Source organism: Uranotaenia lowii, chromosome 3 (assembly GCF_029784155.1).
Source record: "Uranotaenia lowii strain MFRU-FL chromosome 3, ASM2978415v1, whole genome shotgun sequence".
NCBI lineage: Eukaryota > Metazoa > Arthropoda > Insecta > Diptera > Culicidae > Uranotaenia > Uranotaenia lowii.
Window position 1 is genome coordinate 352,087,233 of NC_073693.1, and position 17,422 is coordinate 352,104,654.

The following is a 17,422-nucleotide window of genomic DNA, read 5'->3' on the forward strand; positions in this document are numbered from 1 at the left end:
TGAAATTCATAAGATTTTCTTATGAAGCGAATGAGCTCTTCAGATGAACATCTGCTTCAATGGAAGGTTGTTACTTTTCATAAGAGGGTCTTATGGAAACAGAAAATTTCACGTTTGGTGAGAAAATGTCAAGAGAAAAAGTATTGCAAGTGAAGTTCTTTAGCCCCTGTGGTTATGCAATTTATGGAAAAAAAATTCTCATCTAAAAAGTTTTTCGTAGAGCAAAAGATGTTTGCCATCAGAAAACTTAGCTTCTGTGAATTTTCAGCGAAATAAGTTGGGTTCTAGAAATCTACAACTTTGTTAAATGAATCAGGTGTCTACACAAAGTATTTTTTCAAATATTTTTTTATCTCCCTTTAAGGTAAATTAATTTTTAAAAAGATCATGAAAGATCTTTTTACGTGAATAAATTCTCTCGAAGACATCAAGTGTCTATCGTTTCCTGTTTAGCCGCTATTAGTTTGATGGCTTTGCGCGGGGAACCACTTTCAACTTTCCTCAAACGGATTCCATTCATTTGAAATCAAAATGACTGAGTTCACATCGAAGCTCACAGTCATTTGCTGTGACTGTGACCATTGGTCAAATAGAACGGGAAGATGAGCGAAAGAAGATTGTAAACGCAGTCAGTCAGAGAGAGCTTTTTCGAGTGAAAGATGGCAATGAAGGAAACGCAAACGGAATACTTCGAAGGGAGAAATTTCACATTCACGCAAGGCTGTAGATAGTTTTATAAACAGCATTTACCTACCAAAGTGGATTCAATATACATACATAAATTTCTATTCTTTCTAAGGCTGATGTCAAGCTGAGGCGACAAGCAGCGCAACACGTTCACACAAAATACCTGCTCTTATTTGATCTTCATGGAAAAAGTGCAGACCTGTCATGCTGAGCGCATTGGAAAGCGCGACAAAGCTGATGCCAGGGTGTTTTGAAGCGCAACAAGAAGAAAATCCAATGGGAATGTTATTTTTTTCTCGGTTTAAAGCAGTGATTTCGGGTTTTAACCACAATAGTTCGTTGATCCGTCCAAATTTGTGATAATAAACTAAATAATATCTGAATCGACGAGAAAATTTTCAAGAATTCTTAGTTCCGGCAAAAAACAAAGAATTTTGTCGGTTCAAATTTCGGCAATCTTGAAATCCTGTTCATGATCTGATGAGTTTTTAATGGCTCCTGAAAGAAAGGAGACGGTTCCAAGCATTATCAGATGTAGAGAAGTGATGATTTGTAGTGAATTTCAAAGCGACATGGCGCGCCAGCATGACATACCAATGCGTTGCATTGCTTTCTTATTGGAACGTAGAACGCAAAGCGATGCTTGTCGCCTCAGCATGACATCAGCCTAAAGCGACCTATCGGAGAATGCAAGAGAGCGCAAGATTTTGCTCTCATAGCCTTCAAATCGTTGCCTGCGATTATATTTTCCAGTTCTCTCAGTGGTCAATATCACTCAATTCCCACCTGATTTTAAGGCCGGATGCATTTTCTATCATATCCGATTTAAACTGACTTCAGACGACATTTGATCCGATCTTTTCACTATGCAGTTGGAAAAGCGATTCGCAACACCATTTTAAACGACTTAAACTGAATTGAACGACATTTCTGATACTATTTCATGTTTGCTGGGACATAACTTTCAATTCAAAGCTTTTTTTTATATTCACAAAACATTTCATAACATTGAGTTGAGTTGAGTAATATGTGTGATATTCCAGTAGCGATGAAAGAAGTCCAAAAATTAAATTTTTTGTAAAAGTACTGTATCTTAAGTCACAAAAAATCAAAAAAGTCATGTGTCATAAGATAATAAGATAAGAAGATAAGATAAGAATTGTTATAAAATATTATCGAAGAGCAAAGTTAAAATCGCATCTACACATATGGGGTGCTCAAGCAAATAATTTTAAAGCTCGTCCTCTAAATTTATGATCAGGAGCAATTTGTTTCACTGCTCTGGTGATTCGTGTTAGTAGTTGGAAAACTATGTGTTTGTTAACGAAATTGAGGTCATTCATACGGTTTATCGCGATCCACTGGGCATCAAATGCAATATTGTTTTGTTGGATTTACTAAGCGTTCACTTTAGAGCTGGAACATTGAGCCACAAAACAGTGCTGAGGATATTTTAAGAGGGATCAGAGGTAGCTTCTCTTATATGCAGGTTCACTAATTTTACGCGTCTGGATTGGTTGGCTTACGAGAAAAACGTCAAATAAGCTTTTTTAACGGCCCTCATAAAAACTGCTATAAAACTAATAAGTCATTTGTTGTTTGTTTGTTTGTTTTATTATAGAGGCTTGCTGGATAGATTCGCCTCTGAAGTCATTTAAAAGACAGTAATAGTGCTTTTAAGCATTGAATTGACTAACACTATGTTGGTTGCAAAATCGAGGGGCACAAAATGACGCCATGTTGATGGATTTACAATGTTAAGCATTTGAAAATATTTAATGATGATTTTATCGAAGTTAAAAAAAAATTGGTCATCATGACGTTTCTAGTAAAGGGACTAACAGCCAGATTTTAACTTCATTAGAGTTCTGGTGATGCATAGATACGGTTTAGCTTTTTATTAAGATGGTTGCTAAGGACTGTATACGAAATAAAAATGCAACACTTTCATTTGTGAATATCCTTTGAACGGATGGATGGATGAGATAGAGTCTAATGAAAAAATTCATTGACCAAATTGTTTGGACAACATATGCGCCATCTATATTGCATACTATGAACTAGTATTTTTTCTTAATCATAGCTAATTTTGTTGACGTTATTCATTTCCTGGAGCTTGACCTTTAAAATAACTTAAATTTGAGAAACCTTCAAAAGTGCTATGGAAGGAAAATGGTCGATTTTGTAGTCATTTTTCGCGTATTTGACCGATATTCGAGCCGATCGTTATGTACCACTTATCGATTTGCATCTTCCACAGATCGTCAGAAAAGTTTAGTACTAGATATACTTTTTTTTAAATTTTTCTTCTCGTTCTTTTCCGGAACATTCAAGTTTAGCATGTTAACGAAACCTTTTTAAAAAGTTCGTATCGAATTCCTTTATGATGTTTTTCAAAATTTGACCTCTCTAACGGATCTATCATTTTGCGCATCATTTCCCCATCGAGTTTTTATTATTTTATCGGTGGACAGCTTTTTGATCATTAAGACACGATGTTTGGTCTGTTTTTTTGTCTGTCAGACCATTCAGACAAAAAAAAATGATGCTTTATCACTTCTTCAATTGAAAGGTTGGGATTGCGCTTTGTTCAACCCCTCACAGTCCATACCTTCATGGAATAGATCATTACTTTTTTTCAAATTAAAAATCACCGTAAGATCCTCAAGGATTTTTTGAACGATTTACTATAGGAATTAAGGTTACATAGTTGATTTACAGCAGTTTTGGGGACTCTCATCCGGACTTTCCAAGATTTTTCACGATCCTGCCCATAAATTTTGATCAATGAATTTTTTCATTAGGTGCTATCTCAAAAACCACTTTACAGATCACTACGTAATTTTGCACATGTTAACATTACATTACTAGGTAGTATCACTAAAAATTTCATCAGTTTTCATACATCCGTTCAAAAGTTATTCTCAAATTAAAGTGTTACATTTTTTTCGAATACAGTCCTTATAGTCCTATCGTAGTTGTGCTGACCATAATAAAGCTAAAGTTGTTACTTGGGAAATTTACTGTTTGAAATTGATATCTTGTATTTTTTTCTTCAGATGCTGAGACAATCAAAATTCAAAAAATGAGTCAGTCCGTCGGTTAAATGAAAATTACAGATATTTTTCACACTTGTTGCCTTGTTTTACAAATGTTTTGCAATGTGAGCAAGTGTTGAAAAAGATTTCATGATTTCCTAGGTTGTTTTTAACATTAAAACTCCGAGTGTGAAGTCTTCGTTAAGGATCATAAAAAGTCGTTAACGCGTTCATTGTGTTTTCTGCCCAATTTTTTTTTTTTTAATTATTTTGTTTATTTAGGAATGACATAATAACATATATTTTGTATAGGTTAAGTAATTATTCCCGAAGTGAAAACAGCACCCAGAATGCGCTCCTAAATCTGAGTGAACAAGCTTTAAAGAAAAATTTAAGAAAACCATCTTCCTCTTAGGGATGGTGTTCCCCTGAGTCATCGCCTATCGTTTCGGCCCTTTCCGGATTTGGTCAAGATTTATGGGAACCGCACTCGAAACGTCGTCGTTTGCGGTTCCATACCAGGCAGTCCCAATGTTGCGAATGCGAATGATATCATCGCTGTCCAAGTGAATGAATGACGATGGCAACATGCATGTATCATCCTGTCCTGTTTTAGGATTTTGGTGGTGCCGGCGCTTCTGACCGACCCATCTTTCCTTTATTGAGAAGTGAAGGAATTGTGTCCTTTTTGCCAGAATTGTCAATGTATTTGAGAGCTGAGAGAATTTGTTCGTTTTGTGTGGGTGTTGGAAGGACTTGTCAAAAGGACTTGTCGTGTTCCGGACTTCGGTGTGTTGGTGTGCGATTGGGATGCTGGGATCTATGTTGAGATGAAGCGGATATGAGAGAATCCTAGAAGAGCGGGTAAGAGTCGGCGTTTGACACACGACTCTGACTCCGGCGGCTGTGTGTATAGAGGATGATGTACAGGGATGAAAACTAACTAGGAAGCATCCACAGCCCTATTGGAATTGCCCGTTTCCTCCACACACGATCATCCGGTCATCTGTCCTCGTTTGTCACGATTTCCCAGAGCTGCTACGGATACGGGTATTCATGCAAAAAATTATGTAATTTTTATGCGAATTCTTAAAAACGGAAACGGAGGAATGTGAAAAGCCTGGACTTGGTTGCGTCAATAAATAATGACTGGGAGTGGGCAGGATGAATTTTTCCTTTTGCCTTTGGTTTAGAAGGGTTGAACCACTCACCTCGACATAAACGGGACTGCTCGGGTTGAAGGTGTCGTTTACCCGGTGCAGGGTGATGTTGATATGCGGCACCGAGTGCAGGAGCTCGACCAGGAACGATGGCGCTGGCGGATCCATGATGCTCGATTAGCTGGAATTTCCTGTTTCTGCTGGCAATCGCTTCCGGTGTAGCTTTGATTTGGTCGTCACGCGCACACTGTCAGGGTCGGGCAGACTGCTGCTGCCAATCAAAGAAGCATGAATTTAGCATTCGGCAAAGGACGGATTTTCACATACGAAGGTAGAACACACGCTCTTCCTTCCGGATGTCTTCACCGCACAGAAGCAACCGGACAAGATACAATTTTCCGCATTGATTTTTTTCTACTACTCCTGTTGAGATTCTTCCGAAAAGGGTAGCACTTCAACCACTCTAGACTTTTCAGAAGTCACTTTGCACGAGACCCGACCCCTTTTTCCCCGATGGATTGAAGGATTTCGGTTTTTCCCTGTAACACCTTGAATGAAACCCGCTTTTACGGGGTTAAGAACCAACAAACAGGGCGCGCTCCCTGTTTGCTCTTGCGCTCGCTTCACCCTCCTTATTTTACACAATACTTTGGCACGAGTGCTGTACGTGCCACCAGCAGCAGCAGGATCAGCGGCACTTTAATCAATACACACACCCCGTGGACGACGCACGGCACATTGCCTGGGGGGATTGGTTTGAACTTGTACAATCGCGAAACAGCCAGAATTTTACTGCACTTTACCAGAGTAGGTTCAACCAGAGCAGGCCATTGCTTTGACGCCAATCTGTCGCGGCCGTCTTCGATAAAAGCAAAAGCAGGAGGAAAAAAATTGCACACACTCCCCAAGTAGGCGCTGGTCACTGTGCAGCACAGCTTCCAGGCGATTCAACTCTGCCTACCCACTTCTCTTCACTTCACTTTGCTATTATTATGCAGGCCTCGGCCGATACGCACAATTCACCAATTTTCATCAGCCGCACTGCTTCCGCAACTTCTCGCGCAAAACAGCCATGTTTTCCTGAAGCACTGCACTCTGCTGAGACGGGTTTACTACACAACGCCAACTCCCTCACTGACAGTAGTAGAGCCACCCCCCAAAAATATCAAGGATTGCACACTTGAACTTCACTTGAACTGCCACCGACCCAGCAGCAGTAATTGAATTCTCTTGGTGCTGCTGCTAGTAAATCATGTCGCGAACCGAGACGAACCGCGGAACAGAATGCACTCGGAAAAAAACACGCCTAGCCCTCGGAACACACACGCGAAATGCAATCCCAGTAGTCAAACACCCAGCGCAGAAGAAAAAAAAAACCGAGCGATACCTCAAGATGGTAGGCCAGCCGTAGCAGTAGTATTCTTTGCTTCCTCACCGTGGAAGATTCTTTCGACGTTTTGCATGTGACACACACTGCATCAGCACCGACCCGATACGCCACACGGAGAGAGAGGCTCCAAAACACACAAAACTCCGGCACCGACTCCAGCAGCCAACCCGTCCGTCCAAACGTCACACGACGCGAGCGTCCCACATTGTAGTGTACTTCTTCTTCAACATTCGCTCTCACTCACGCTCATTCTCTTTTTATAAAACTTTAACACACAAAGAGGCTCCACTTCAACAACAGACTATGTTGTTGGTTCTGTTCTGTGTTTTCACGCCAACGACGACAGTACCGAAAGGCCGTGCACACGTTCGATCGCGACGAGTTCAACTCGGAATCTGACGGGACGGTCGAGGCAATGCTCAGATTGCGCTATGCTTCGGCTCATAATTTTTATGTTGCGAGCGAACTGGTGCTGGCTGGCTTGCGTAGGATCTTAGAGAAGAGAGTGAAAAATGTACGTTCTCTTCTTAGGTTTTTCTCTCTCCCGTTTGTCTTAGTGTAGTGGTGCGTTGAAGTCGAGAAACTGTAAACAAAGTTGGCTGCCAGTTTTTCCCTCAGACATTTTTGTTTTTGTTTCGTATTTTTGAATAGTCTGTGTATGATTTTATAATTTCATTCAGTTTTTGAAAAGATGTATTGGCCGATTGAACTAAATTTAGACTCAAATGGTAGAGAATACGACTTTGCAGGGAGTCTCCAATTTTTGTGCATATCCATTGCAAGTTGAATGAGTTATTAGATAAACAAAAATTTGGTAGTTTTGAAAAGTTGTGTAGTGTATAAACAAATCATTTCGTTCCGTTTTTGAAGAGATGTTTCGGTCAGTTGATCTAAATTTAGACTCAAATAGAAGAAAATATGACGTTCCAAGGAGTCTCCCATTTTTGTACAAATCCATCATAAGTTGAAGGAGTTATTAAATAAAATTTAATTTGAAGTTTTAAACATTCTGTATGTGACCAAATAATTTCATTCATTTTTGGAAAAGATGTGTCGGCCGATTGAAATAAATTTAGACTCAAATGCTAGAGAATGCGGAGTCTCCAATTTTTGTGCATATCCATCGCAAGTTGAATGAATTATTGAATAATCAAATATTTGGTATTTTTGAATAGTCTGTGTATGATTTAATAATTTCATTCAGTTTTTGAAAAGATGTATCGGCCGGTTGAACTAAATTTAGACTCAAATGGTATAGTATACGACTTGGTATGGATTCTTCAATTTTTGTGCATATCCATCACAAGTTGAATGAGTTATTAAATAAACAAAAAATTGGTAGTTGTGTAGTGTATGAACAAATAATTTCGTTCAGTTTTTGAAGAGATGTGTCGGTCAGTTGATCTAAATTTAGACTCAAATAGAAGAAAATATGAAGTTCCAAGGAGTCTCCCATTTTTGTACAAATCCATCATAAGTTGAAGGAGTTATTAAATAAAATTTAATTTGTAGTTTTAAACATTCTGTATGTGACCAAATAATTTCATTCAGTTTTTAAAACGATGTGTCGTCCGATTGAAATAAATTTAGATTCAAATGCTAGAGAATGCGATTTTGTATGGAGTCTCCAATTTTTGTGCATAACCATCGCAAGTTGAATGAATTATTGAATAATCAAATATTTGGTGTTCTTGAAAAGTCTGTGAATGATTTAATAATTTCATTCAGTTTTTGAAAAGATGTGTCGGCCGATTGAACTAAACTTAGACTCAAATGGTAGAGAATACGACTTGGTATGGAGTCTCCGATTTTTGTGCATATCCATCACAATTTGAATGAGTTATTAAATAAACAAAAAAATAATAGTATTGAAAAGTCTGTGTATGAACAAATAATTTCATTCAGTTTTTGAAGAGATGTGTCGGCCGATTGAACTAAATTTAGACTCAAATGGTAGAGAATACGACTTTGTATGGAATCTCCAAATTTTGTGCAAATCCATCACAAGCTGAATGAGTTATTGAATATACAAAAAATGGGTAGTTTTGAAAAGTGTGTGTACGAACAAATAATTTCATTCAGTTTTTAAAAAGATGTGATGGCCGATTGAACTAAATTTAGACTTAAATGGTAGAAAATACGACTTTGTATGGAGTCTCCAATTTTTGTGTGTGTTTTTGGAAAGATATGTCGGCCGGAAGAACTAAATTTAGAATCAAATGGTATAAAATATGACTTTCTAGAGAGTCTCCGATTTTTGGGCATATTCATCACAAGTTGAATGAGTTATTGAATAAAAAAAATAAATTGAATGTTTTCAAAAGTCTGTGTAAAACCTAATATATTCATTCAGTTTCTTAAGAGATTCATCGGTCGATTGAACTAAATTCAGACTAAAATGTTAGAGAATTTAACTTTCCAGAAAGTCTTCGATTTTTGTGCATAACCATCACAAGTTGAATGAAACATTGAATAAAAAAATTGGAAGTTTTGAAAAGTCTGTGTATGACCAAATAGTTTTATTCAGTTTTTGAAGAGTTATGTCGGGCGTTTGAACTAAATTCAGACTCAAATGGCAGAGAATTTGACTTTCTAGGGAGTCTGTGTCTGTGTATGATCTAATAATTTCATTCAGTTTTTGAAAAGATGTGTTGGTCGATTTATCTAAATTAAGACTCAATTTGTAGACAGTAGACAATATGACTTTATATAGAGTCTCCGATTTTTGTGTTTATTCATGGAAAGTTGAATGAGAAACTGAATAAATAAAATAAAGGAATTTGTTGTTTTGAAATGTCCAAAATAAAAATTTCCATCAAGTTTCTATAGGGATATGTCGACTGACTGAATTAAATAGAGGCTTAAAAAGCAGAAAATATGGCGTTACGTTGAATTTCCGTTTTTAAAGCATATTCAGTAAAAATGAGTTTTTGATAAAAAAAAAATTATTTTTTTTTTAAATGTGTGTATGATAAAATTATTCCAAACAATTTTCGAGGAGTTTTGTCAGTTAAATTTACGCTTTATTGGTACAGAATATGGATATCGAAGAAATGTTCGATGGTTTTGAATATCCATTCAAAGTTGAACGAGTTCTTCTAAAATATTTTTGGTTGATTTGAAGGGTCTGTGTGAGGCTAAAAAATCCAAACGACATTTGAAGGGTTGTGTTGGCGATTCGATGAAATTAAGATTAGAATGGTAGAGAATATGAAAGATAATTTTTTCCGCTAACTGCAACGTTGGTATGAAGTCGCGAATGACATAAAATCGTTAATGGGGATATATGTATATCTAAAAAACAAAATTGTTTCGTGACATAATTCAAATCAATTCTTTATTTCAATTTTATTATAAAAATAAGATCATTTTTCTATTCTCTCGTCCTATTTTGTTAAAATTTTAAATATACTATTGTTCATCTCAGAAAGGACAAATTTACTACAATATATGTATTAACACGTTCGTCGCTACGTCACCCATATTTGGCAGACGGGTGTATTTCCTGGGGGGCCCCGTCACATCAAAAAGCAGGTGACGCTCTCTTATTGGAGTTTACCGCTCAGCTTCGCCACACGTTTCAAATATGGGAGTTCTCCCTCTTTGCTTTCTCTCTCTGAAAATTTCTTTGGGCCCGGCTAGCAAAACTATCAAAATGAGCGTGGCGACGAACGTGTTAAACATTCAAATTCATGGGTTATTATTTTGACATATTTTTATCATTGAATCAATATAAAAAAAGTATCCGGTAGCCCTGCTTCAGTTTTTCATTGATTATTTCCTCGCACCACTACACGAGAGAAAATCTCGGTGAGCATAATTTCTCCCGTATGCTTCCGAACATCAAACATGTTTGAAAAATGTTGCTCTCGTCGGCATAAATCGAGATGCTAAAACTGGGTGATGCTGGTAATCATCATAAATGACATTTGAACATATTTTGACAGCCAAACAAGTAAAAAATTCTTTAAAAAATTTCGTTAAATTCATCAATGTATCAATATAACATGTTCAGAAATTAGCACATTGCGCTGAAGAGATAATTACCACCCTCAAGCCAGTCTAACGAAATTGTATGCTGTCAACAACAACATAACCACACTTACATGAGCGAAATGAAAAAAAAAATCTAACGGTGCTCCTGCCGCGAGACAAAAAAAAAACACACAAACAAAGTAAAATGTCAACAAAACTTGCTCTGACTACACAACAAGGCCAGATCCGGTTTGACTTGCTTCTTGCTTGCTAGTGTTGTTTTTCTCGGAAACTGAGAGTTTCCACCGTCGTAAACATTATGACGAGCGAGAGAGAGAATGAGAGAGTATGTTATGAGGGTTTGAAGTCATTGACGTCAGTCGTGCTACTAACACTATCACAGTATCGGGCTCAAGTACTGGGTGGTTTCGAGCAGTTCGACACGTGCGCAATCAGCACGTGCTCAATCGAGCTGCTTTCCAAGCAAAAGGTTAGGTGGAAATGCGCAAAGATGGCGCCACTCGGAAACCAAAATAGTTTTCCCAAATTATGGAAGAGAGCGTTAGTGTTTGAGGAAACGATACTAACGAAATTGAATCAAAAAGATTCAAATTATGATTCGCAGAAAGTGATCTAAAAGAAAAACAACCTAATTTAACAAACAAAATTGATTTTTGGTAAATAATATGAATAATGAATTGTTTAATAAATATATCTTTCATAAATTAAAAAAAATACAAAAATGACAAAAATGACAAAAATGACAAAAATGACAAAAATGACAAAAATGACAAAAATGACAAAAATGACAAAAATGACAAAAATGACAAAAATGACAAAAATGACAAAAATGACAAAAATGACAAAAATGACAAAAATGACAAAAATGACAAAAATGACAAAAATGACAAAAATGACAAAAATGACAAAAATGACAAAAATGACAAAAATGACAAAAATGACAAAAATGACAAAAATGACAAAAATGACAAAAATGACAAAAATGACAAAAATGACAAAAATGACAAAAATGACAAAAATGACAAAAATGACAAAAATGACAAAAATGACAAAAATGACAAAAATGACAAAAATGACAAAAATGACAAAAATGACAAAAATGACAAAAATGACAAAAATGACAAAAATGACAAAAATGACAAAAATGACAAAAATGACAAAAATGACAAAAATGACAAAAATGACAAAAATGACAAAAATGACAAAAATGACAAAAATGACAAAAATGACAAAAATGACAAAAATGACAAAAATGACAAAAATGACAAAAATGACAAAAATGACAAAAATGACAAAAATGACAAAAATGACAAAAATGACAAAAATGACAAAAATGACAAAAATGACAAAAATGACAAAAATGACAAAAATGACAAAAATGACAAAAATGACAAAAATGACAAAAATGACAAAAATGACAAAAATGACAAAAATGACAAAAATGACAAAAATGACAAAAATGACAAAAATGACAAAAATGACAAAAATGACAAAAATGACAAAAATGACAAAAATGACAAAAATGACAAAAATGACAAAAATGACAAAAATGACAAAAATGACAAAAATGACAAAAATGACAAAAATGACAAAAATGACAAAAATGACAAAAATGACAAAAATGACAAAAATGACAAAAATGACAAAAATGACAAAAATGACAAAAATGACAAAAATGACAAAAATGACAAAAATGACAAAAATGACAAAAATGACAAAAATGACAAAAATGACAAAAATGACAAAAATGACAAAAATGACAAAAATGACAAAAATGACAAAAATGACAAAAATGACAAAAATGACAAAAATGACAAAAATGACAAAAATGACAAAAATGACAAAAATGACAAAAATGACAAAAATGACAAAAATGTCAAAAATGTCAAAAATGACAAAAATGACAAAAATGACAAAAATGACAAAAATGACAAAAATGACAAAAATGACAAAAATGACAAAAATGACAAAAATGACAAAAATGACAAAAATGACAAAAATGACAAAAATGACAAAAATGACAAAAATGACAAAAATGACAAAAATGACAAAAATGACAAAAATGACAAAAATGACAAAAATGACAAAAATGACAAAAATGACAAAAATGACAAAAATGACAAAAATGACAAAAATGACAAAAATGACAAAAATGACAAAAATGACAAAAATGACAAAAATGACAAAAATGACAAAAATGACAAAAATGACAAAAATGACAAAAATGACAAAAATGACAAAAATGACAAAAATGACAAAAATGACAAAAATGACAAAAATGACAAAAATGAAAAAAATGTCTCAAATGTCATATAACAAAAATGACTTGTCAATTTTGTCAATTTTGCAATTTTGTCAATTTTGTCAATTTTGTCAATTTTGTCAATTTTGTCAATTTTGTCAATTTTGTCAATTTTGTCAATTTTGTCAATTTTGTCAATTTTGTCAATTTTGTCAATTTTGTCAATTTTGTCAATTTTGTCAATTTTGTCAATTTTGTCAATTTTGTCAATTTTGTCAATTTTGTCAATTTTGTCAATTTTGTCAATTTTGTAAATTTTGTCAATTTTGTCAATTTTATCAATTTTGTCAATTTTGTCAATTTTGTCAATTTTGTCAATTTTGTCAATTTTGTCAATTTTGTCAATTTTGTCAATTTTGTCAATTTTGTCAATTTTGTCAATTTTGTCAATTTTGTCAATTTTGTCAATTTTGTCAATTTTGTCAATTTTGTCAATTTTGTCAATTTTGTCAATTTTGTCAATTTTGTCAATTTTGTCAATTTTGTCAATTTTGTCAATTTTGTCAATTTTGTCAATTTTGTCAATTTTGTCAATTTTGTCAATTTTGTCAATTTTGTCAATTTTGTCAATTTTGTCAATTTTGTCAATTTTGTCAATTTTGTCAATTTTGTCAATTTTGTCAATTTTGTCAATTTTGTCAATTTTGTCAATTTTGTCAATTTTGTCAATTTTGTCAATTTTGTCAATTTTGTCAATTTTGTCAATTTTGTCAATTTTGTCAATTTTGTCAATTTTGTCAATTTTGTCAATTTTGTCAATTTCGTCAATTTTGTCAATTTTGTCAATTTTGTCAATTTTGTCAATTTTGTCAATTTTGTCAATTTTGTCAATTTTGTCAATTTTGTCAATTTTGTCAATTTTGTCAATTTTGTCAATTTTGTCAATTTTGTCAATTTTGTCAATTTTGTCAATTTTGTCAATTTTGTCAATTTTGTCAATTTTGTCAATTTTGTCAATTTTGTCAATTTTGTCAATTTTGTCAATTTTGTCAATTTTGTCAATTTTGTCAATTTTGTCAATTTTGTCAATTTTGTCAATTTTGTCAATTTTGTCAATTTTGTCAATTTTGTCAATTTTGTCAATTTTGTCAATTTTGTCAATTTTGTCAATTTTGTCAATTTTGTCAATTTTGTCAATTTTGTCAATTTTGTCAATTTTGTCAATTTTGTCAATTTTGTCAATTTTGTCAATTTTGTCAATTTTGTCAATTTTGTCAATTTTGTCAATTTTGTCAATTTTGTCAATTTTGTCAATTTTGTCAATTTTGTCAATTTTGTCAATTTTGTCAATTTTGTCAATTTTGTCAATTTTGTCAATTTTGTCAATTTTGTCAATTTTGTCAATATTGTCAATTTTGTCAATTTTGTCAATTTTGTCAATTTTGTCAATTTTGTCAATTTTGTCAATTTTGTCAATTTTGTCAATTTTGTCAATTTTGTCAATTTTGTCAATTTTGTCAATTTTGTCAATTTTGTCAATTTTGTCAATTTTGTCAATTTTGTCAATTTTGTCAATTTTGTCAATTTTGTCAATTTTGTCAATTTTGTCATTTTTGTCAATTTTGTTAATTTTGTCAATTTTGTCAACTTTGTCAATTTTGTCAATTTTGTCAATTTTGTCAATTTTGTCAATTTTGTCAATTTTGTCAATTTTGTCAATTTTGTCGATTTTGTCGATTTTGTCAATTTTGTCGATTTTGTCGATTTTGTCGATTTTGTCAATTTTGTCAATTTTGTCAATTTTGTCAATTTTGTCAATTTTGTCAATTTTGTCAATTTTGTCAATTTTGTCAATTTTGTCAATTTTGTCAATTTTGTCAATTTTGTCAATTTTGTCAATTTTGTCAATTTTGTCAATTTTGTCAATTTTGTCAATTTTGTCAATTTTGTCAATTTTGTCAATTTTGTCAATTTTGTCGATTTTGTCAATTTTGTCAATTTTGTCAATTTTGTCAATTTTGTCAATTTTGTCAATTTTGTCAATTTTGTCAATTTTGTCAATTTTGTCAATTTTGTCAATTTTGTCAATTTTGTCAATTTTGTCAATTTTGTCAATTTTGTCAATTTTGTCAATTTTGTCAATTTTGTCAATTTTGTCAATTTTGTCAATTTTGTCAATTTTGTCAATTTTGTCAATTTTGTCAATTTTGTCAATTTTGTCAATTTTGTCAATTTTGTCAATTTTGTCAATTTTGTCAATTTTGTCAATTTTGTCAATTTTGTCAATTTTGTCAATTTTGTCAATTTTGTCAATTTTGTCAATTTTGTCAATTTTGTCAATTTTGTCAATTTTGTCAATTTTGTCAATTTTGTCAATTTTGACAATTTTGTCAATTTTGTCAATTTTGTCAATTTTGTCAATTTTGTCAATTTTGTCAATTTTAACAATTTTGTCAATTTTGTCAATTTTATCAATTTTGTCAATTTTGTCAATTTTGTCAATTTTGTCAATTTTGTCAATTTTGTCAATTTTGTCAATTTTGTCAATTTTGTCAATTTTGTCAATTTTGTCAATTTTGTCAATTTTGTCAATTTTGTCAATTTTGTCAATTTTGTCAATTTTGTCAATTTGTCAATTATGTCAATTTTGTCAATTTTGTCAATTTTGTCAATTTTGTCAATTTTGTCAATTTTGTCAATTTTGTCAATTTTGTCAATTTTGTCAATTTTGTCAATTTTGTCAATTTTGTCAATTTTGTCAATTTTGTCAATTTTGTCAATTTTGTCAATTTTGTCAATTTTGTCAATTTTGTCAATTTTGTCAATTTTGTCAATTTTGTCAATTTTGTCAATTTTGTCAATTTTGTCAATTTTGTCAATTTTGTCAATTTTGTCAATTTTGTCAATTTTGTCAATTTTGTCAATTTTGTCAATTTTGTCAATTTTGTCAATTTTGTCAATTTTGTCAATTTTGTCAATTTTGTCAATTTTGTCAATTTTGTCAATTTTGTCAATTTTGTCAATTTTGTCAATTTTGTCAATTTTGTCAATTTTGTCAATTTTGTCAATTTTGTCAATTAAGTCAATTTTGTCAAGTAAGTCAATTTTGTCAATTAAGTCAATTAAGTCAATTTTGTCAATTTTGTCAATTTTGTCAATTTTGTCAATTTTGTCAATTTTGTCAATTTTGTCAATTTTGTCAATTTTGTCAATTTTGTCAATTTTGTCAATTTTGTCAATTTTGTCAATTTTGTCAATTTTGTCAATTTTGTCAATTTTGTCAATTTTGTCAATTTTGTCAATTTTGTCAATTTTGTCAATTTTGTCAATTTTGTCAATTTTGTCAATTTTGTCAATTTTGTCAATTTTGTCAATTTTGTCAATTTTGTCAATTTTGTCAATTTTGTCAATTTTGTCAATTTTGTCAATTTTGTCAATTTTGTCAATTTTGTCAATTTTGTCAATTTTGTCAATTTTGTCAATTTTGTCAATTTTGTCAATTTTGTCAATTTTGTCAATTTTGTCAATTTTGTCAATTTTGTCAATTTTGTCAATTTTGTCAATTTTGTCAATTTTGTCAATTTTGTCAATTTTGTCAATTTTGTCAATTTTGTCAATTTTGTCAATTTTGTCAATTTTGTGAATTTTGTCAATTTTGTCAATTTTGTGAATTTTGTCAATTTTGTCAATTTTGTCAATTTTGTCAATTTTGTCAATTTTGTCAATTTTGTCAATTTTGTCAATTTTGTCAATTTTGTCAATTTTGTCAATTTTGTCAATTTTGTCAATTTTGTCAATTTTGTCAATTTTGTCAATTTTGTCAATTTTGTCAATTTTGTCAATTTTGTCAATTTTGTCAATTTTGTCAATTTTGTCAATTTTGTCAATTTTGTCAATTTTGTCAATTTTGTCAATTTTGTCAATTTTGTCAATTTTGTCAATTTTGTAAATTTTGTCAATTTTGTCAATTTTGTCAAATACGTCAATGTTGTCAGTTTTGTCAATTTTGTCAATTTTGTCAATATTGTCAATTTTGTCAATTTTGTAAATTTTGTAAATTTTGTCAATTTTGTCAATTTTGTCAATTTTGTCAATTTTGACAATTTTGTCAATTTTGTCAATTTTTATCAATTTTGTCAATTTTGTCAATATTGTCAATTTTGTCAAATTTGTCTATTTTGTCAATATTGTACGTTTTGTCAAAATTGTCAATTTTTTCAAATTTTTCACTTTACATGGTTTAGTCACGTTTTTCGTCTCAAGATTAGTTAAACAGAATGAATCATCTTGCTATCAGTTTATAAGATTCTATCAAACGAAGCAATTCATGGGGTTTTTACTTTTTTAAACAAATTGATCAATCATTCTATTATTCCCTTTTCTTAAAACCGTTAAATGATGGAAATGTGAAAATAAAAAGAATATGATAAATCTTTTCTTAAAATGAAGAAATATGTTTATTTATTTTTGAAGCTGTCAATAAAAATAATCTGTTAATGTTCTGATCTTTCCAATCAAACTATAATCCGTACTTTTGTTTTTTTTAAAGAGTTCGTTGACACTTTTCCGTGAATCTGCATCCATAATAATTATTTTTTAAACGTGTGATCAACTCAATTGAATTAAAAGGAATGAAATCAACGATTCCGTTAATAATGCTCGTGTTTATTTGATTGGAACCGTTTTTTTCTCATTCCTTCGATCCTACATTTAATAATCATAATTTGCGAATCATTCAAGTTCCTTCCCCTTAAATTTACCTTCTCACAGTAGGCCGGCATCTCAAAACACACCAATCAACCGGGGGAGGAATTCCTTCTCAACTGCTTTTATTCTAGATTTTGTACCTCTCTTCCTTCATCAATTGCTGATAGCTAGCCGTTTGTCTGCCGCTCGACGAAGCCGTTTG

The 17,422-nt window shown here is 32.1% G+C and overlaps 1 protein-coding gene across 1 annotated transcript in view; it reads right to left on the reverse strand.

Annotated features, from left to right (window-relative positions):
- LOC129758056 (protein tweety-2) overlaps positions 1-6,655 on the reverse strand; it is a 216,479-nt gene extending 209,824 nt beyond the window's left edge. Inside the window, 1 exon segment of the mRNA XM_055755485.1 lies at positions 4,937-6,655. Within this exon segment, the coding sequence (XP_055611460.1) occupies positions 4,937-5,053 (117 nt within the window). The 5' untranslated portion in view covers positions 5,054-6,655.
- Positions 6,656-17,422: the final 10,767 nt, after the last annotated feature.